Source organism: Carassius gibelio, chromosome A4 (assembly GCF_023724105.1).
Source record: "Carassius gibelio isolate Cgi1373 ecotype wild population from Czech Republic chromosome A4, carGib1.2-hapl.c, whole genome shotgun sequence".
Lineage (NCBI taxonomy): Eukaryota > Metazoa > Chordata > Actinopteri > Cypriniformes > Cyprinidae > Carassius > Carassius gibelio.
In genome coordinates, this window is record NC_068374.1 from 9,822,096 (window position 1) to 9,844,941 (window position 22,846).

The window sequence follows — 22,846 nt, forward strand, 5'->3', positions numbered from 1 at the left end:
ACTAAAACTTTGTTAAACCAGTCACTTGTTTTTGAATAATATATATTTATTGTTCCTAATAACACATGAATGGGGAGGGAAATTATGTTTATAGATTAATTTCCATGCATCCAGAGTGTGTTTGTGAAAGTTAGAGAGCTTTATGAGGAGCTTAAGTATTAATAAATGTTCTGCTTAAAATGTACACAATTATTATGATATGCATATTTATATTATACAACACCCAGCAATTTGTTCCTCACTTTAATTTTATGTAAAATATGTACCACTCATTCATATATTCATATATATATATATATATATATATATATATATATATATATAATATGAGCAGTTTATATCCTTGTTTGTCATGGTTCCTGGATCGACACTGGACTGTGTTCTATTCAGAGATCATCACTAGTGTCCTTGTTTGTCACGGTTCCTGGATCGACACTGGGCTGTGTTCTATTCAGAGATCATCACTAGTGTCCTTGTTTGTCATGGTTCCTGGATCGACACTGGGCTGTGTTCTACTCAGAGATCATCACTAGTGTCCTTGTTTGTCATGGTTCCTGGATCGACACTGGGCTGTGTTCTATTCAGAGATCATCACTAGTGTCCTTGTTTGTCACGGTTCCTGGATAGACACTGGGCTGTGTTCTACTCAGAGATCATCACTAGTGTCCTTGTTTGTCACGGTTCCTGGATCGACACTGGGCTGTGTTCTATTCAGAGATCATCACTAGTGTCCTTGTTTGTCACGGTTCCTGGATCGACACTGGGCTGTGTTCTATTCAGAGATCATCACTAGTGTCCTGTGTTCTACTCAGAGATCATCACTAGTGTCCTTGTTTGTCACGGTTCCTGGATCGACACTGGGCTGTGTTCTGTTCAGAGATCATCACTAGTGTCCTTGTTTGTCACGGTTCCTGGATCGACACTGGGCTGTGTTCTATTCAGAGATCATCACTAGTGTCCTTGTTTGTCACGGTTCCTGGATAGACACTGGGCTGTGTTGTACTCAGAGGAGATCATCACTAGTGTCCTTGTTTGTCATGGTTCCTGGATCGACACTGGGCTGTGTTCTATTCAGAGATCATCACTAGTGTTCTTGTTTGTCATGGTTCCTGGATCGACACTGGGCTGTGTTCTGTTCAGAGATCATCACTAGTGTCCTTGTTTGTCACGGTTCCTGGATCGACACTGGGCTGTGTTCTATTCAGAGATAATTACTAGTGTCCTTGTTTGTCACGGTTCCTGGATCGACACTGGGCTGTGTTCTATTCAGAGATCATCACTAGTGTCCTTGTTTGTCACGGTTCCTGGATAGACACTGGGCTGTGTTGTACTCAGAGGAGATCATCACTAGTGTCCTTGTTTGTCATGGTTCCTGGATCGACACTGGGCTGTGTTCTATTCAGAGATCATCACTAGTGTCCTTGTTTGTCATGGTTCCTGGATCGACACTGGGCTGTGTTCTGTTCAGAGGAGATAATAAAAATAATAATTCATTACATTTTATATAGCGCTTTTCTAGGCACTCAAAGCACTTTACATAGTCAGGGGGTATCTCCTCATCCAACACCAGTGTGCAGCATCCACTTGGATGATGCGATGGCAGCCATATTGCGCCAGAACGCCCACCACACACCAGCTTACTGGTGGAGAGGAGACAGAGTGATGAAGCCAATCAGCAGATATGGGGATGTGTTCTATTCAGAGATCATCACTAGTGTCCTTGTTTGTCACGGTTCCTGGATCAACACTGGGCTGTGTTCTATTCAGAGATCATCACTAGTGTCCTTGTTTGTCATGGTTCCTGGATCGACACTGGGCTGTGTTCTGTTCAGAGATCATCACTAGTGTCCTTGTTTGTCACGGTTCCTGGATCAACACTGGGCTGTGTTCTATTCAGAGCAGATCGTCACTAGAGTCCTTGTTTGTCACGGTTCCTGGATCAACACTGGGCTGTGTTCTATTCAGAGATCATCACTAGTGTCCTTGTTTGTCATGGTTCCTGGATCGACACTGGGCTGTGTTCTGTTCAGAGATCATCACTAGTGTCCTTGTTTGTCACGGTTCCTGGATCGACACTGGGCTGTGTTCTACTCAGATATCATCACTAGTGTCCTTGTTTGTCATGGTTCCTGGATCGACACTGGGCTGTGTTCTGTTCAGAGATCATCACTAGTGTCCTTGTTTGTCATGGTTCCTGGATCGACACTGGGCTGTGTTCTGTTCAGAGATCATCACTAGTGTACTTGTTTGTCACGGTTCCTGGATAGACACTGGGCTGTGTTCTATTCAGAGCAGATCGTCACTAGAGTCCTTGTTTGTCACGGTTCCTGGATCGACACTGGGCTGTGTTCTATTCAGAGATCATCACTAGTGTCCTTGTTTGTCATGGTTCCTGGATCGACACTGGGCTGTGTTCTGTTCAGAGGAGATAATAATAATAATAATTCATTACATTTTATATAGCGCTTTTCTAGGCACCCAAAGCGCTTTACATAGTCAGGGGGTATCTCCTCATCCACCACCAGTGTGCAGCATCCACTTGGATGATGCGACGGCAGCCATATTGCGCCAGAACGCCCACCACGATGAAGTCAATCAGCAGATATGGGGATTGTTAGGAGGCCATGATGGTCAGAGGCCAGTGGGAAAATTTAGCCAGGATGCCGACATCACACCTCTACTCTTTTCGAAAGAGAGTCAGGACCTCGGTTTAACGTCTCATCCGAAGGACGGTGCTTGTTGACAGTATAGTGTCCCCATCACTACACTGGGGCGCTAGGACCCACACAGACCACAGGGTGAGCACCCCCTGCTGGCCTCACTAGCACCTCTTCCAGCAGCAACCTAGTTTTCTCACGAGGTCTCCCATCCAGGTACTGACCAGGCTCAGCCCTGCTTAGCTTCAGTGGGCAACCGGTCTTGAGCTCCAGGGTGATATGGCTGCCGGCCATACAGATCATCATTAGTGTCCTTGTTTGTCACGGTTCCTGGATAGACACTGGGCTGTGTTGTACTCAGAGGAGATCATCACTAGTGTTCTTGTTTGTCACTGTTCCTGGATAGACACTGGGCTGTGTTCTATTCAGAGCAGACTGTCACTAGAGTCCTTGTTTGTCACGGTTCCTGGATCGACAGTGGGCTGTGTTATATTCAGAGGAGATCATCACTCGTGTCCTTGTTTGTCACGGTTCCTGGATCGACACTGGGCTGTGTTATATTCAGAGGAGATCATCACTAGTGTGCCCTAACTCTTGTAAGACTGTATTCTCCACAACATCAGCCTAGGAAAGTGTGTGGCTCAAAGGTGAGAGTCATTAGAAACACACTTTTGAAAACAACATCAGTTTGTAACATCGTGATTGTCACGCGTTTTCTCTCCCATTGAGGTGCCCTCGGTAGGCATCACTGCGGAGTTTGCGAGTAAACGCAACGACATCTGCTCGATTGAGGACACGTTTCCCGCGAGAAAAACTCATCCTCCACTCTTCCATATACATTAATAAAGTAAAGTGAAGGTCAAGTCTTCTTCTGAAAATGCATAATAACTACCTATAATAACTTTTTAAGTTAGTAAGATGTATATTTAGTTTAGTGATTGCATTGTATTCTGCTGAGGGTTTTGTTCAGTTTCCTGACAAAAACAGTTTACTGTATAACAGTAATTTAGAATCTACAATTTAATAAAAATAACCAAGTTAGTGGTTGAACTATATAAACTATACTAGATTATTAAAAAATACTAGGAATTTTTAGTGTGTCTAGTTCCAAAGCTGACAAAAAGTATCATGAAAATAGTCCACCTGAATCTAGTTCTCTATTTTAAGTCTACAATAGTTCTGTTTTATGGACGGAAAAAAAAATAAGTTATTGACTTAACATTTCCAATATGTGTCTGTAATGGTTGTGTTAGCTCTTTAGTACCAATATAATATTTAATTGTAAGAAAATATTAGCTCATTTATTTTGAGAAGAATCAAATCTAAAGATTCGAATTGGTTTAATTGAACTGATTCCAAATTTAATTAGTTTATACTTCAACGGTTTGTCTAAAACCTAATTGACACACACACACACACACACATACATACACACACATACATAAACACACACACAGTTACTGAAGAGAATGATAACGGTTTTGAAAGAAGTCCCAGGAGTAAGTTATTTGTTAGATCGCACCAAGAAAATCACAAAACCAGAGATGTGTCTTATCTTTACTGCTTAAGATCTATTTGCCCTTATTTCAGCAAGAAATTAAGTTTGTTTGTTTACTTGCATTTGCTCTCGTCTCAGGGAATCCCCGCGCCTCGGATTGGATGCAGATCTGACGTCTGTATTAGGTCTTTTGGGAAAACCCTCCTGGTGATTGGTTGGTTGCCTGGTTACATAGAACTTCGGAGAGTTTCGGATGGTTTTGCTGTTTGCAAGACTTTAAGATTCTTGTCAGGCACAAAGTTTTAACAGAGTGGTTTGAGTTCTGGATGGCAAGAACGCTAGCAGCGTTGGAGTAGGTAGTTGGCGAAAGCCATGGCGAAAAAGGAAGTGTGCACTCATGCACTTAAATACACGACATGATACCCAACACAATCCTCGACACCCAACAAGACGACACTGAATAAGTTCAAGCATCAGGTTTTATCGAAGCAGATTTGGTCCATCCCACGATGCGATCTTCCAATGGGATGCTGTTGCAGAGCTTAGACACGCCCCGTACTGTTTCTCGATTAAACATCATGTGACATTGTCATGTGAGATGGAACTTTGGTTAATACTTTATAAAGTGTCATAATATGCACACAATACAAAATCTGGACATTTGATTCACTCCAAGTTTAAGCAAATAACTTTAAAAAAATAATAGCTTTCGTTCAATACTAAACTTTCATATCTTACATTTAAAAGCACTAAATGTCAAAAGGGTGTTATAAAAACCATTTATAAAACATTGGTTAAAGTTGCACTGATTACCTTGAGCACATCAAACATATATAAAACATAAAACATTATTTGTAAATATCATTAAACCTTCAGATTTCTTAATGGTTGTGCTTTTGAGATTGTTTATTGAAAAGTTCATTTCGTAGAAAGATTCACTAGCTAGCAGGAAGCAGAGTCATGGGATGGGTCCTGTATTGGTTCTTTGTGTTGAGGTCCATTAATTATTAACGATTCCTGTGGCGTTTCCGTACATTGTGATCATGTGATCGGAGTTAATTGAATCAGCTCCCTTTTAGGAGACACAGGATGTTGATGTCACATGATTAGATCATGATTCGTTTTCTTGATTTTGCAACAGACTTGTCCTCTGTTGTATGATCACATTACCACTGTCGACATAGGTTTTTTTTAGCAGTTCTCCTTGACAGGAAACGGGTCCAGACAATCTAAGTATTGTTCCTCTTCAGCTAATCATTAACTTAGGCTACGTTCAGACTGCAGGGCTTAATGCTCAATTCCGATTTTTTGAAAAAATTTGATTTTTTTGCAAGGCCATTCACATTTCCAATTAAATGCGACCTTTTGTGATCTCCTGTGTGAACGTGAAATGACCCAGAAGTGACCCGCATGCGCAGAAGAGTACTCAACGGTGAACGACGTCACTCGTTGTTTGCAGAAGTAGCTAACGTTAAACATGGATGTTTTTATATGGCTCGGAGACTTTTTATTTTTCGCTGGCATTGGAGCCAGGATCATCTGTAACCACACTCGGCTATTTCACTGGAAATGTTTTCGTAAACCGCCCGGTTCCGATAAGAGCCCTCGAGTTTGGCCTGAATAGAGCGGTCACCCCAAATATTAATTAAATCTGTGACCTCGCTTCCCTTCCATTGACTGGTCTCAGCAGCATCGTCCGCCATGGTTGTTGTTTATCTTCTCGTTCCCGTCTACTTCAATGCAGAATTATGACGTTTGTAGCGTATCAATGACGTGCGGGTCGGATACATGTGGCCTGGCCGTTTAGACGGAGGTCACATTTCAAAAGATCGGATACGTATCGGATTCAGGACCACATACCCAACTGGCCTGGGTCACATTTGAAAAGATCGGATCTGTGTCGTTCAGACTGTCATGAAAAGATCAGATACAGGTCGCATAGGGGCAAAAAAATCGGAATTGGGTCGCCATTTTTTGCAGTGAACCGTGATAAATTTTTTAGTTTAGGTTCTGAAAACGGTTCTGGTGCGCCATGTTACCAAGCGCTGTGAGCAGCCTTCCCGGCATTTCCCGTAAAAGGATGTCACAAAGCAAATAAAATAAATGCCACCCTGCCTCTTTAATTACTGAGCACATTGTTTCCAATAATAGTGTCTTTGACTGTCGAATATGTTTCCCTCAAATGTACACGCACTCGCGCCTATGATTACTGCACGATATTTTGTCTGACTTTGCATGTACTGGCAGCATGCAGCACCTGCCGCCACTAAATTATATTATATTTGTCCCATATTGTCATTAAAATACATACTGACTTCAACCACTAAATAAATAGACTGCTATTGTTAAGTAAGTATGAGGCTTAGATTATTTAGTGTAGAGGTCAGTACACCATCTCCTGACTGCATTATTATTTGTAAAATAGGGGCTATATGGAGTGTGTGTATACATGGTTATAAGTGTAACAGTTTAGATTTCATTTTATTTAGGGAAATGAACAAGTGTCTTAGCCCTCAAGGGACTATTTGGCCAACCAGCTTATTCCTGCTTCAAAAGCAAAATGTTATTGATAGTGTAAAAAACATCTAATTTGAAGCACATGCTGATTGATGGACTAGCATTACTCAACATTACTTACTACCTTCCAGTAGGGGTGTGCAGTTCAGCTGCAGTTCTGGCGCCTCCGTCATATACTGAACAACGCCACATGCATTCACAGCGGTTAACTCAGCGCTAAAGTTACTCTCTCATTATTTGCATGCAATGTTTCATTCGCACACTGGTCTGACCTGTGCTTTTTCTGAGCACAGCATACACCTGAAGCGCACACACTAAAGCCTGTTAAACAGCGCCTGATTATTGAACTAAGTTATCTTTTGTGCTAATACTGTCAAAACACACAAGTTTTATAAGTAGATTCAGTTGGTTGTCTAAAATGAAAGTAAACAGTTGAGAGAAATTTTTTTATGTGCCTGTATATTAGATGCGTGCAGGTCTTAAAGGCACAGTAGGCCTATTAAACATGCAGCCTACTGTCTTTGCTGTCAAGGGATAGATCACCCTAAAATTTAATTTCTGTCATTATTTACTTACTGTCACGTTGTCTCAAACCTGTATTAATTTCTTTCTTGTTCTGAACACAAAAGATATTTTGAAGAATGTGCGTAGCCAAACAGTTGCTGGTCCACACTAAATTTTACAATTGCAAAAAATATGGAAGACACTTTGGACCAGCAACTGTTTGGTTTTCCACGTTCCTCAAAATAGCATTTATGTTGAGAAGAAGAAAGAAACTCATTCAGGTTTAAAACCACTTTTTTGTTCATTCTTGAATGCTCCTGCTTAATACACCCATTGTACCTGAAAATAAAGCACTGATTGTTTTATTTGTATATTATGTTTAGTTTTAATGTGTATCTTTATCATTCTTTTATCTTTGTTATTAAAAAATAAGAACAAAGATTTTTATCTTCTCCCTCTTTGGTGTAAATCTGCCATTATTAGATTTATTTTTTTGTTACCTTGAAAGCCTTTGTCTTTATAATAGGGAAATTAGTTTTGCTGTAATGCTCAGACAACTTGCAAAATAGAAAAACCAACATGACAAAGAATTGTGATAAAATCGTGAATCGTGGTATTTCTAAAAATAAAAAGAAATTGTGATATGATTTATTTTTTAGTATCGCCCACCCCTACCTTCCAGTAACACTACATTCAGTGAAGGTAAAATAGTAAAAAAACATAATAAAAGTTCATTTAAATGGAAACGGAATCAGAACCTGAAAATTTGTATACTGTAATATATGTTGAATTTTGATATTGCCAACCTTTAAATTAAGTTTACAGTAAGTAATAAACAGTATTGAGTAGTTGGGTATTGTGCATTTTTCCTTACCACTATTTTTTTAATAGTTGTTTAATTATTTTAATGGAACCGCAATTAGAACTGGAAACCATTAATTGTTGATGTCACACGGATTATTTTTGCGATGTCTTTGCTATGTTTCTGGACCTTGATCGTGCAAAGGTCATACGGGTTTGGAGTGACATGAGTGTGAATGATTAATGACAGCATTTTTATTTCTGGGTTAACTATACTATCTATATTTTCATTCACTAATTTCCCTTTTACATCACCTAACATATAGTTGCACATTAATTGGTTCTTTTGGCACTAATCAAAATGATAGTTGACTTTAAAGAATCTGTTGAACCTAATGAATCTCTTCATCTCTTAAGGACGTGGAGTTTTAACCACTGAAGCTGTTTCAGAGGGGATTTTATTCTTGAATACTGAGGTGAACTTGAGTGGATGAATCTCTACAGTGACACAGAGAGTCTATTCCTGTTTTCTACCAATTAGATTGCGTTTTTATTAAAGTCTACACCTACCCCAACCCTACACCTGCCCTTACAGCAATACAGATACATTAAATATCGTTGTTTAGCATGAGAAAAAGGATGTGATATTGATGTGCGCATACGCAGTAAACCCGGGTAGGAAAATCTGACAGGTAGGATAAAATGTCAGGACACCGGTTATGACACTCTAAAGATTGACAAGGCGAAGGACCAATGTCTGAGCCACAGCGCGAGCAGACAGCACTGCACACACACACAGATCGCTGGGAGAGGCTGTTTATCATTAGATCGCGTAAATCAGTGGAAAATGAATAGAAATGACGATTCTCTCTGAAGAAATATGAAGTAAACATCAGTAAATATATCCATATATCTCCACAGATCTCCATATCTTTGGTCTATAAATCCTTATTGACGCTGTTCAGTGAGTCTATGTGAACACAAATAAACCGCTGCTGACGTGACTGAATATGAATGTGTGGGGAATTTCTGTTCAAAATGTGGCATAATACGGATTTATTATTTTACACTCCTGACATAAATTACTAAATAACTGTCACTGCAACAATGTTTTATCAAAACATTGGTCAAATATCAAAGCTAGAGTCTTTAAACTTTCAACTGATGCACAGTTCTTCATCTTCTTCTTCTTCTGCAGAATGAATCACATTTTTGAGGACCTAAACATGCTCATGAAACTTTGCACATGTGTCAGACCTGGTGAAAATTTTAAGTCTGATATAGGTTTCAGAAGAGGTTGTGGCAAAATGGCTCAACAGCACCACCTATTCTAAAAAATCAACAGCATTCAAGCTATGTTTCACATACATACACGAAAATTGGCACACACATATAACACACCAACACACCACCTAAAGACTCTTGGAGCAAAAATCGAAACCCAACAGGAAATCGGTTATTTTAAATTTCATGAGCAAATTGTGTAATTTTTGTCATTTGCATGCGTTGTATTTTAACTTGTGGTGGGCATATATTAAATTTTTTTAATCTAGATTAATCTCACTGTAATCTTGGAATTAATCTAGATTAAAATGGCTCATTTGAATTCTGCCGAAGGCATTCAGAATATGTGTGATACCCAAATAAAATAATGACTAAAAGTAACATTAAGTCTTTGAGAACAGGTTCCTCAAGACAGTTGGTGCATTAGACCAGGGGCTCATCTCCTGTTTCCAAAATGCATCACAAAGTGCTTGAGAAAGCTGTAAACGAATTCCACATTGCACAAGGTGCAAACAACCTTATGCCTGTTTCACACATACTCCATCTGCAGTGCGTATGCGTTGTGTTTTTTTTTTTTTACGCACCCATGTTAACGGATTCCAGCGTTCACGCGGTTGTGCATTCCAGGAGCGTTGCATCTGCAGCAGTGCAGTGATCATTTATGTACTGAGTAGCGGACTGCAAACGCGTCCTGTGTGAAAGCACAATGAGTATAAGTCCGTGCTGCTTCTGCACCACATATGAAATGCACACGGACTACATACGCACTGCAGACGGAGTATGTGTGAAACAGGCTTGCGTCTTGTCGAGGTTTCCATTGGGAAGCTTCTTTAAAAAAAAAAAAATTTCCGTGAAGCAAACCCGGCGGCATCTTAGCTGCATCCATGTTAGCATGTCATGTTTGATGTGGTAATTTCACAGTAGGCATACACACAGGTTTAAAGACTTATTCTCGCCCCCTACAGATTCGGCTAGGTATACATCCGCGCTAAAATATCAAGGTGAAAGTCATCATAGCTCACGTAGTATAGACCCAGCTCCCAACCTACCTTTGAGAATAGATTAACGGCGATATTTTTTTTTATCGCCCGATAAGAGTCTCACGTTAACGCAGCACATTAACGCCGATAACGGCCCACCACTAATTTTAACGAACTCCTCCTAGAGATTTATTTAGATCAACACCAAACTGCCTAATCTAAAGGCCTTTGCGATGTTAAATTGTGAAGATCATGAGTTTTCGTTGAAGGGCGTGTCCGTGGCAGCCTGATGAATTTCGATGTTTCGCCATGAAAAATTAAGTTGCTATATCTCAGACATACAATGTCCAATCTGCCACAAACTTCACATGTTTGATAAGACTCCGAACCTGAACAGATTGACATGCCCATATTCAGTTATAGTCATAGAGCCACCTATTGGCAACAGAAGGTGACATATTTTACACTGCGACAAACTACTCCTAGAAATTTAATGACATCAATGTCTTTTTTGTGGTCAGTCTAATCTAAAGGCCTGTGCGATGTTCAGTTGTGAAGATCTTGAGTTTTCGTTAAAAGGTGTGTCCATGGCGCCGTGACGAAGTTTGATGTCTCGCCATGGGAATAAAAGATGTTATAACTCAGGCATAAAATGTCAGATCTTCCCCAAACTTCACATGTGTGATAAGAGTCCTGGCCTGAACACATCTGAAGGCCAATATTCCATCGGGTGTGGCAAAATGGCTCGATAGCGCCACCTATACACTTTCAACGGAGTGCACCTCGAGCTATGTTTCACGTACATGTACAAAAATCAGTACACACACGTAACACAGCAATACCTACAAAAAAGTCTCTTGGTATGAAATCTGAATCCCAACAGGAAGTCGGTTATTTAGAATTTTCACTGCAAAATTGGTGTTGTTTTCGCCATTTTCAGGGGTGGTACTTTAACAAACTCCTCCTAGAGATTTATTCAAATCAACACCAAACTTGGTCAGTGTAATCTAAAGGCCTTTGCGATGTTAAATTGCGAAGATCTTGAGGTTTTGTTAAAGGTCGTGTCCATGGCGGCCTGACAAATTTCGATGTTTGATGAATGTTGTCTGAGGGAGAACGCTGAGATAACACCGCCCCTACACCCACCTCCGACGCGTCGACCTCCACCACAAACTGACGTGATGGATCGGGGTGATCAGGATAGGGGCTGAAACGAAGCAGCTCTTCAGTTTGGCAAACACAGCCTCGGCTGTGTCTGACCACCTGAACGTAGTTTTGGGGGAGGTCAAGGCGACCACCTGAACGTAGTTTTGGGGGAGGTCAAGGCGGTCAGAGATGCGGCTAGTTGGCTGAAGTTGCGAATAAAATGCCGGTAGAAGTTGGCGAACCCCAGAAACCTCTGTAGGGCCTTATGGGAATCTGGACTTGGCCACTCTACCACAACCTTAACTTTCTCGGGATCCATGCGTATTCCCTCAGTCGTCACGATATACCCAAGAAACGGAACAGACTGTGCATGAAACTCACATTTCCCCATTCTCTAGCAACCTCTGAAGCACTCGTCTGACGTGCTGAACGTGTTCCTGGAGAGAAGAGGAAAAAATCAATATGTCGTCCAGGTAGACATATATGAATTGATCGATCATATCTCGCAGCACGTCGTTGACGAATGCCTGGAAGACCGCTGGGTTGGAGAGCCCAAAAGGCATGACCAAGTATTCAAAGTGCCCCCTGTGGGTGTTAAAAGCGGTCTTCCATTCATCCCCCTCCCTGATGCGGACCAAATGATAAGCATTACGTAAGTCCAATTTCGTGAAAATCAACGCTCCCTGCAACCTCCCGAAGGCTGAAGACATCAACGGCAAAGGGTAAGTATTCTTTACCGTGATGTTGTTCAGTCCCCGGTAATCTATACAAGGTCGCAGCGATCCGTCTTTCTTCCCCACAAAAAAGAACCCCGCCCCCGCTGGAGAAGAGGAAGGGCGGATGAACTTCGAAGCTAGAGAATCAGAAATGTATTTCTCCATAGCCTCCCTTTCTGGGACAGAAAGTGAATATAATTTGCCTTTAGGCGGAGACTTACCTGACAGTAAATCTAAGGCACAATCATAGGGATGCGGTGGAAGAGAAGCAGCATGAGACTTACTGAACACTTTCTTCAGGTGGAGGTACTCCGCGGGCACGTTAGACAAATCCACTGCCTCCTCCTGACACACAGACATAGAAACGGACAAGCAGACACTAGACAAGACTCATGACATTTGTTACTCCAGGCCAGGATGGAATTGAATTGCCAGTCTATCTTGGGGTTGTGCAGGAGAAGCCAGGGGTGACCGAGGACTATGGGTGCAAGAGGAGAGTCAAGGATGTAGAAGGAGATGATTTCTGAGTGGTTGCCTGATGTGATGAGGGTGATGTCTTCAGTGATGTGAGAGATGACCGGTAGTCTCTGTCCATTGAGGGCGTGAACCGTGATGTGGTGTGTGAGGGGTCTGAGAGGAATGTGAAGTCTGCGTGCTAGTGTATTGTCCATGAAATTACCTTCAGCCCTGGAATCCAGAAGTGCTTGACAGTTGTGAATCTGTGCTGACCATCTCAGTCTTACCAGGAGGAGCATAGATGATGATGAGGTCTTCTCGGCGGAGATCCCACCTGATAGTAGGCTCATACTTACTACCGGGCTTGGCCTTTTACCAGACAGATGTAGGCGTGATGACCGGTCCCCCCACAGTAGAGGCACAGGCCCAGGGACCTCCGCCTCTCCTTCTCCTCCCGGGAAAGCCAAGCTCGCCCTACCTGCATGGGCTCGTGATCGTAGGAGGGGTTGACCGTGTCCCCGCCGCTGACTCGCACGTCCGTCTGGGTTTTAGGTGCGGAACTGGATAGGTTCCGTCGATCTACTCGTGTCATACGTGCATCTACCCTCAGCGCCAACTCGATGAGCCCATTGAGTGAAGTAGGAAGGTCCAGGGCGTAGATCTCCTTCTGGACGCGGTCAGCCAGCCCATACAGGAACATGTCCCACTGCGCCTCCTCGTTCCATCGACACTCCAACGCCAGAGTGCGGAACTCGATGGAAAAGTCTGAGACGGATCTTTCACCCTGACGCAATTCAGCTAGCATCCTAGCTGCCTATCTCCCGGCGACGGCCCGATCAAAGACCCGCCTCATCTCGGCGGAGAGTGTCTGGAACGAGGCGCAGCATGGATCTTGATTCTCCCACACCGCCGTTCCCCATAATGCCGCCCTCCCAGTGAGCAGAGTCAGCACAAATGCCACCTTGGCTTGTTCATTGGAGAAAGTTCTAGGTTGAAGAGAGAAATGCATAACACATTGAGTTAAGAAAGCTCTACAAAAGTTTGGCTCACCTGAGTAGGTCTCCAGAATGGGGAGGCGTGGTTCCGCCTGGGAGGGGGTCTCCGGTGGTGTGGGAGGAACGGGCAGTGTGAGCGGCGCAGTGGGAACTCGCAGAAGTTGTCGTTGTTCGGACACCTGCGCCACCAAAGCCTGAACAGCACAACCAGTGTCGTTAAGATTCTTCTCCTGGGAGTCCATCCTCCGAGCACTGGCGCTGAGAAACTCCTCCAAGGCTGATGACGGGTTACTCGCTGCTTCCATTGATGGTCAGATCATTCTGTCATGGCTGTGAGTAAGGACAGGAAGCAGTTGCGAGTAATGGTTATTTATTGAGTAGTAAAGGTAAGTAGATAATGGTGGGTGACGCAGGGACCTCAATGGAGACAGGTGAGGAGGTGTTTGAGTGTGCTGGTGGAGGTGGTGGTGGTGAGTAATCTGTGATGATGACTGGTTAATCCAAGAGCGACCGAACTGGAACAAGACTCAACGAAGTAGAGCTGGTGGAAGACAGACATGAAGCACGGATGACCCCGAACAACGATCTGACAAACAAGAGACGAAAGACAGGGCATTAAGTAGGCTGGTGGAATGAGCTGCAGCTGCCGCTGATCAGATGATGAAACAATCAACATGAAACAATCAACATGACGTAACATGAGATGAGCAGGAGACGGTGCATTCATGAACCGTGACAGTTTCGCCATGAAAAAGGAAGTTGCTGTAACTCAGACATACAATGTCCAATCTGCCCCAAACTTCACATGTTAGATAAGACTTCTGCCCTGAACAGATCTACATGCCCATATTCAGTTATAGTCATAGCGCCACCTGCTGGCAACAGGTAGTATCATGTTTTACTCTGTAACGAACTACTCCTAGAAATTTTTTGACATTAATGTATTTTTTCAGTCTAATCTAAAGACCTGTGCAATGTTAAATTGTGAAGATCTTGAGTTTTAGTTAAAGGGCGTGTCCATGGCGCCATGACAAAATTTGATGTATCGCCACAGCAAGAGAAGTTGTTGTAACTCAGGCATAAAATGTTCGATCTTCCCCAAACTTCACATGTTCGATAAGAGTCCTGGCCTAAATACATCTGAAGGCCAATATTCCATTATAATGATAGTGCCACCTGGTGGCAACACAAAGATTGGCACATATAAATTACTTTGACATATTCCAATTATGTTTATGACTTGATATGCATATTTCTCACCATTCACATTTTTACTAAAGCCACTCGCTGGCGGTGAGCCCGGGTGCGATGGCCCATTCATCGCTGCTTGCAGCTTTAATTATTATTTATTCCTCTAATTTTTTTACGAGGTTTCGGGGGTTTTTGGGGCCCTTAACATGCTTAAAAAGTCTTGAAAATTGGCACACACCTTGGAACCTGCGGCCATTAGGGCCGGGCAGAGACTGATACACGGGCGTGGCACAGGGGCTCTACAGCGCCCCCTGTAGTACTGGGGGCCATATATCATGCATTCTTGCACATATACATATGAAACTTGGTACACATGTATATCTCATCAAACCAAACAACTTTCTCACTGCATGTCATAAGCTCCGCCCAACAGGAAGTTGGCTATTTAGGGCTATGTAAAAAGCGCATTCTCTGGAATTTGATATACTCCTCTGAGGATTTCCACCCATTCGCCACCAAACTCGGTGAACAATGTCAAGACATCGGGGATGCTAAATTGCAAAGATATTTTTGATATCTCGAATGGTTTGGCCGTGGTGAGGCATTGAAATTATGGTGAGAAATGAGAAACAGGAAATGTCTGATAACATCCACATAACATCCACATACAGTGCCTGAGTTTGATCAAACTTCATCAGTTTGTTCATTGTATGATTCCGATCGTATATATGTGAAAAAGTCAAAAGTATAGCGCCACCAACTAACGTCCACATACATTACCTGATTTTAATTAAACTTTATCAGTTTGTTTGTTGTATGTTGTCAATCGCATATTGAATATTAGGAGTCGAAGTTATAGCACCAACAAGTGGCAGCAGGAAGTGTGTCATTTTTCAAAATGCTTTGAATTCAGCATCTTACTTTTACTCGATTTGCTTAAAACTTCATCAGAATAATGACAAAACACGGCCGATGTAAATCTGTAATGGAGATATTGATATCTAATATAGTTTTGCCATGGCAACGCTTCAAACTTGAATATTCTGTTCTGGTGATTTTGAGGCAGATAACACATTCAGAATTACATGAAAAAATTATAAATCCTTTTATCCTCCTTTTATAATGAAAAATTATAAAATTCACACCAAACTTTGTCAAAATGATGCCAAGATACTGAAGATGCAAAATAGTGAACGGATTTTGGATAGCTTAAACGGTTTTGGCATGATTATTTATTGAAATAACAGCACTCTTCACTCTGCCTCTGTGGAATGAGGGGGTTGGTGAATGTGTGTGCTAACTGTTGGTGGGTGTTTGTGTGTCTGAGAGGGGGGGTCTGTTTAAACTTTTCATGGTTTAAAAGTATCAGTAAAATATTTCCTTATAGTAAATCCTTATAGATAAATAAAATCATTAAAAAAATGTTTATAAAGCATTAAAGGTTTTTATAACACTTCACAACTAGAAAAAAAAGTTTGTTGAGACAAACTATCATGACTAACATGTTGCTAGTATATTTCTAGCATTATTAGCATTTGACTAGCACGTTGCTAACATGTTTCTAGCATGATTAGCATGTTATTAGCATGTTTCTAGCATGATTAGCATGCGACTAGCGTGTTGCTAGCATGATTTTAGCATGATTAACATGTCGCTTGCATGTCTCTAGCATTATTAGCATTTTGCTAACATGATTAGCATGCGACTAGTATGTTGCTAACATGATTAGCATTATTTTAGCATGTTGTTAGCATGCTTCTAGCATGATTAGCATGTGACTAGCATGTTTCTAGCATGATTAGCATGTTGCTAGCATGTTTCTAGCATGACTAGCATGCGACTAGCATGTTGCTAACATGATTTTACCATGAATAGTATGTTGCTAGCATGTTTCTAACTTGATTAGAATGTTTGCTAGCATGTCGCTAGCATGTTTCTAGCATGACTAGCATGCGATTAGCATGTTGCTAGCATGATTTTAGCATGATTAGCATGTGACTAGCATGTTTCTAAAATGGTTAGCATGTTGCTAGCATGACTAGCATGTTGCTAGCATGTTTCTAGCATGTTTCTATCATGACTTACATGCAACTAGCATGTTGCTAGCATGTTACTAGCATGATTAGCAAGTTACTAGCATGTTGTTAGCATGACTAGCATGTTGCTAGCATGTTTCTAGCATGACTTACATGCAACTAGCATGTTGCTAGCATGTTGCTAGCATGATTAGCATGCAACTAGTATGTTGCTAACATGATTAGCATGATTTTAGCATTTTGTTAGGATGCTTCCATCATGATTAGCATGTTGTTAACATGTTTCTAGCATGACTAGCATGCGACTAGCATGTTGCTAGCATGATAAGCATGTTGTTAGCATGTTTCTAGCATGACTAGCATGCAACTAGCATGTTGCTAGCATGATTAGCATGATGCTAGCATGTTTCTAGCATGATTAGCATGCGACTAGCATGTTTCTAACATGATTAGCATGTTGCTAGCATGTTGTTAGCATGATTAGCATGTTGCTAGCATGTCGTTACCATGTTACTAACATGATTAACATGTTGCTAGCATGTTGTTAACATGTTTCTAGCATGATTAGCATGCCACTAGCATGTTGCTAGCATGTTGCTAGCATGATTTTACCATGATTAGCATGTTGCTAGCATGTTTCTAACATGATTAGAATGTTTGCTAGCATGTCGCTAGCATGTTTCTAGCATGCGACTAGCATGTTGTTTCTAGCATGACTTACATGCAACTAGCATGTTGCTCGCATGTTGCTAGCATGATTAGCATGCGACTAGTATGTTGCTAACATGATTAATATGATTTTAGCATTTTGTTAGGATGCTTCCAGCATGATTAGCATGTTGTTAACATGTTTCTAGCATGACTAGCATGATGATGATTTTAGCATGCGACTAGCATGTTGCTAGCATGATTTTACCATGATTAGCATGTTGCTAGCATGTTTCTAACATGATTAGAATGTTTGCTAGCATGTCGCTAGCATGTTTCTAGCATGCGACTAGCATGTTGTTAGCATGTTTCTAGCATGACTAGCATGCGACTAGCATGTTGCTAACATGATTTTAGCATGATTAGCATGTTGCTAGCATGTTTCTAACATGATTAGCATGTTGCTAGCATGTTTCTGGCATGATTAGCATGTCGCTAGCATGTTGCTAGCATGATTTTAGCATGATTAGCATATTATTAGGATAGACAGATAGATAGATAGATAGAAATAGATAGATAGATAGATAGAAATAGTCAGATAGATAGATACATAGATAGATAGAAATAGTCAGATTGATAGATAGATAGATAGATAGATTAGATAAATTTGAATGAGTTTAAATTGATTAGCATCAAAGCTTGATTGAGTCTAATGGGATTTGGAGCTTGGGTCATCTGAACATCCTGTCAATATAAGTCTATGGGCATTTTTATGATTTTTAATATTAATTTTTAAGAAAACCGTAACTCAAACCAGTCTGAAAAGATATAGCACACCGAGTCAGAACAGTATGAAGTTCTGACCCGAGTTTGGAGTATGTAGCTTGAACGGTCTAGGAGGAGTTAGTCCAAAAATTTTCCGGCCAGAAAAATAAGAAGAAGAAGAAGAAGAACTAGAAAAAAAGTTTGTTGAGACAAACTTTAAGTTTGCTTGAGAAAGCCTGACCAGAAAGTTTGAAGAAGTTTAAAGAAGTTAGTTTATAGTTTAAAGTTAGATTGATAGATTAGTTGAAAGAAATATATATTAGTTAGAAAGAATGATATAGATTAGTTCAAAAGAATGATAGATAGATTAGTTTGACAGAAAGAATGCATGCGACTAACATGTTTCTAGCATGATTAACAAGTTACTATCATGTTGTTAGCATGACTTGCATGTCGCTACCATGTTTCTAGCATGACTAGCATGTTGCTAGCATGATTAGCATGCGAATAGCATGTTGCTTGCATGATTAACATGCGACTAGCATGTTGCTAACATGATTAGCATGATTTTAGCATGTTGTTAGCATGTTTCTAGCATGATTAGCATGCGACTAGCATGTTTCTAGCATGATTAGCATGTTTGCTAGCATGACTAGCATGCAACTAGCATGTTGCTAGCATGATTAGCATGTTGCTAGCATATTTCTAGCAGGATTAGCATGTTTGCCAGCATGATTAGCATGCGAAAAGCATGTTGCTAGCATGATTAGCATATTATTAGGATAGATAGATAGATAGAAATAGTCAGATTGATAGATAGATAGATAGATAGAAATAGATAGATAGATAGATAGATTAGATGAGTTTGAATGAGTTTAAATTGATTAGCATCAAAGCTTGATTGAGTCTAATGGGATTTGGAGCTTGGGTCATCTGAACATCCTGTCAATGAAAGTCTATGGGCATTTTTATGATTTTTAATATTAATTTTTAAGAAAACCGTAACTCAAACCAGTCTGAAAAGATATAGCACACTGAGTCAGAACAGTATGAAGGTCTGACTCGAGTTTGGAGTATGTAGCTTGAACGGTCTAGGAGGAGTTAGTGTCCAAAAATTTTCCGGCCAGAAAAATAAGAAGAAGAAGAAGAAGAAGAAGAAGAAGAAGAAGAAGAAGTTTAAATAGGATTTCAGTAAGTTGGCTTTCTCAAGCCAACTTAATAATGTGTCATTTGTTAACATTACTAAATGCATTAACTGACAAAAACTATGAATGTACAATATATTTTTACAGCATTTATTAGTGGTTGTTGATGTTAGCTAATCAAAATGTTTGTGAATTCACATTGCATTAACTAATGTTAACAGATAAACTTTACATTTGAATAATTCCAAACCACATCATTCTCAATAACTGCTATTTATTTGGTATTAAATTAACATTAAAATAATGTTTCATTTGTAAACAATACTAAATGCATTGGTAAAAGTTTATAATAACTGCACTCTGTGAATCATTAGGTAAGCATTAAAAAATAGTCAGTTCATGGCACTTCAAGCTTTGAACTAAAATATTATTTCAACCATATAGCCTCTGAATAAATAAAATGCATACTTTTCAATGAAAGAAAACTCAGATAGTATAGGTTGCTTCTGGTGTTTGGATTTGTACTTCAATATAATGAGGTCCAAGTTTAAGAATAGCCTACACTAGTTCTACACTAACTTATTATTTAACGGCATTAACTTACAATGAAATACGTCTTCCTCCAGGCAGACTGAATGTTTTCCTGCCTTGCTAAATGCTGGGCTCACGATCAATAAGTTGCATTCACCCAAACTGATTTTGTAAAATAAAAATGCTAAGACGGTGAACCTGGGTCAGTTAGCGTGAGTCTCACTCACTGTGAAGTAAGAGCAGCTGGCAGAGGATTCTGCTTGGTCTTAAAGTCTTCCTCAAACACCTACTTTCAAAAAATATAAAACAATGATTTTTGCATAAAGAATGATTAATTATCGATTGTGAATTTGTTATTATTGTGGTCTGGTGAAAATAATAATATGGCCTGCAAGAAAAGAAATGAATAAAAAAAAGAGTACGTCTGCTGTGAGTGCAGACATCATATTTTCAACCCAGTAACATGACAACACACAGTTCCTCGCAGCCAAAAAAAGTCTGAATTCAGTTCAGCTGGAGGGGGTTGTTTTTTTTGGGGTAGTTCTATATAGTTTGTGGGGGTTGAAATAAAGGTGTTAATCTCTTGCTCTTTATATAGATAGTGTCTTATGAGGGTTTCAAACTTGCAGAGCATGTTTAGTCAAAGTAGGACAAATGCCTCGTTTGGTTTGGCTTTTGACATTTTTGCAACTGCATAAAATTACATCAATGTGACAGGTGACCCCCAAGATGCAGTGTGTGTTCGTGTGTGTGTGTAGGGCTGGGTATTGTTCAGAATCTTTCGATCCGGTGCCAATTTCGATACATCAGTTTCGATACCGGTTCCTAACGATACTTTTTTCGATACCATATGTTTTAAAATACATTTCAACATCAACACAAATACATTAAACACATAACTTTTATTTTTCACCTTAATTAAAACAAATTCTGGTAACACTTCACACTCAGGATAACATTGTTAATACAACTGGTTGTGCTTTTCGGATAGGGGTGCGCCATTCAGGGGCGGACCGGGACCAAAAAAGTTGCCCTGGACTTTCTGGCCCACAGCAGCCCACCACATCATAACGCAAACGGCCCTGTTTTGATGTCATTTATTAATTTAATATTTAAGTAAAAAGTTTGGGGATTTTAACCAATAGGGCAACTGATCCTCCGTTGAAAAAAAAAAAAAAAGAACAGCAGCTGTTCATTTAGCGACTTCTAGTGAGCGATGCATGCTCATCAAGACACAAACATTCTTCTAGAACTCACACTTTGCATCCAGTTATCAGATCCATACAAATCATGCATGAAATAGAAGTTTATAAACTCAAACGATAGCTTTATGTGCTTTACAGATGAACTTGAAGTCTTTATTCATTCGAGATGTTCAATAATAGATAATCTCCAATAATAAATTACTAACTTGATTCGCGTTGTTCACTCGCTTGAAGGGGTGAAACGGATCGTAGCTGATCATTTGCACTTGTTTCTAAATATTGCTGATTCAAGCGTTTTAAACAATTCGTGCGCGTTCGGAGCTTGCGCTCACTCATTCAAAGCACGCGCTGCGAACAGCATTTCAGACAATGCGCATACAGAGAATGAATTAATCTTTCGCGTATCGTAATTTCTGAATGAACACATACACACACAGTTATATCAAAATAATTGTCTCTGCAAGTATTCACGTAAACACAGTCGGTTATGTTTTAAGTGAACGTATACAGTGGCCTGCTGCTTAGAGAAATTCGCTGTACCGGATAAATCTGTCTCTCTCTGTTTTTTTTAGACGACATGAACGTATGCTACAAGCTCACACAGACACAGCCGCTTGGCAAAAAAAATTAAATAAAAAAATTAACTAAACAGCCGCTTGGCTTTTGGAACCGAAATTTGGCACCGAAAGATAAATAATTTTTCGATACTCATAGTATCGAAGTTTTTCGTTTGATACCATAAAGGCATCGAAGTTCGGTACCCAGCCCTATGTGTGTGTGAGGGAGAGAGAGAGAGAGAGAGAAAGTGTGTGTGTGTGTGTGTGTGTGTGCGTTTAGACATACATTTCTGTAGTCCTGCTGTAATCCTGGATTCTCCTCCATGATCCACACTAGAAAACACACACAGATTCACAATCATGGCAAAACATCATGGTAAACAAAATGCTGTTGCTATGCAGTTAATATAAAAGGTATTAAGAGTGGTTGTTAGGGAGTTGCTATGTGGTTGCTAAGGATTTGGTTGCTTTGTGGTTGATAACATGTTCAGGGTGGTTTCTAGGGTGTTGCTATAAATTTGCTAAGGTACACAACATGTTTGCTTGAGTGTTGCTGTGCAGTTGCAAGAATGGAAGATTAGACTCTGATTGGTTTATTGCACGTTATGCCCAAAAAACACTAAATACTCATTAAGAGAATAGGGACAACACACTTAGACCGTGCGCCCGGGCGCGCCAACCGTTTTTCCGTCATTAAAATAGCAAAATTGGATTTGAACATGCCCTGAGTACACCTGCGCTTTACATTTTGCATTTAGATTGTTAAAATAGGGCCATAAAAGTACATTAAAATAGAAACAACACAAAAGTTATTCAAAATGAAAAGCAATAGAAATGTAGAAACTAATCATTTCATCAGATAACTGCGCTGTGCAGGGCTGCGGGACACAAGACAGATAGATAGACTATTCATTCCTACAACTTGTTAATTAGTTCCTACGATTTATTAATTTGAGGCAGTTCCCTAAATAACCCATGATTTAACTGAAATAAGGTGTTACGAATGCACACAGGAAACGAGAGATCCAATTGCAGTGTTTTATTGGGGTATTCCAAAATCAAATCCAAAACAGGCAGGAGGTCAAAACCAATGAAAGAAGTCCAAAAAACAAGAAACATGAAAACACGAGAAAGCTGGGTGACGGAAAACAAGGACTCCATGAAACAGAATTAGACAGGCTGGTTTATATGGACAGGTGAAAACGATGAAAGTG

The 22,846-nt window shown here is 40.4% G+C and overlaps 1 protein-coding gene across 1 annotated transcript in view; it reads right to left on the reverse strand.

Moving 5' to 3' along the window:
* LOC127969012 (NACHT, LRR and PYD domains-containing protein 3-like) overlaps positions 1 to 22,846 on the reverse strand; it is a 163,943-nt gene that overhangs the window by 9,340 nt on the left and 131,757 nt on the right. The window contains exon 10 of the mRNA XM_052570568.1: positions 21,919 to 21,965. Within this exon, the coding sequence (XP_052426528.1) occupies positions 21,919 to 21,965 (47 nt within the window). The remainder of the gene's footprint in view (positions 1 to 21,918; positions 21,966 to 22,846) is intronic.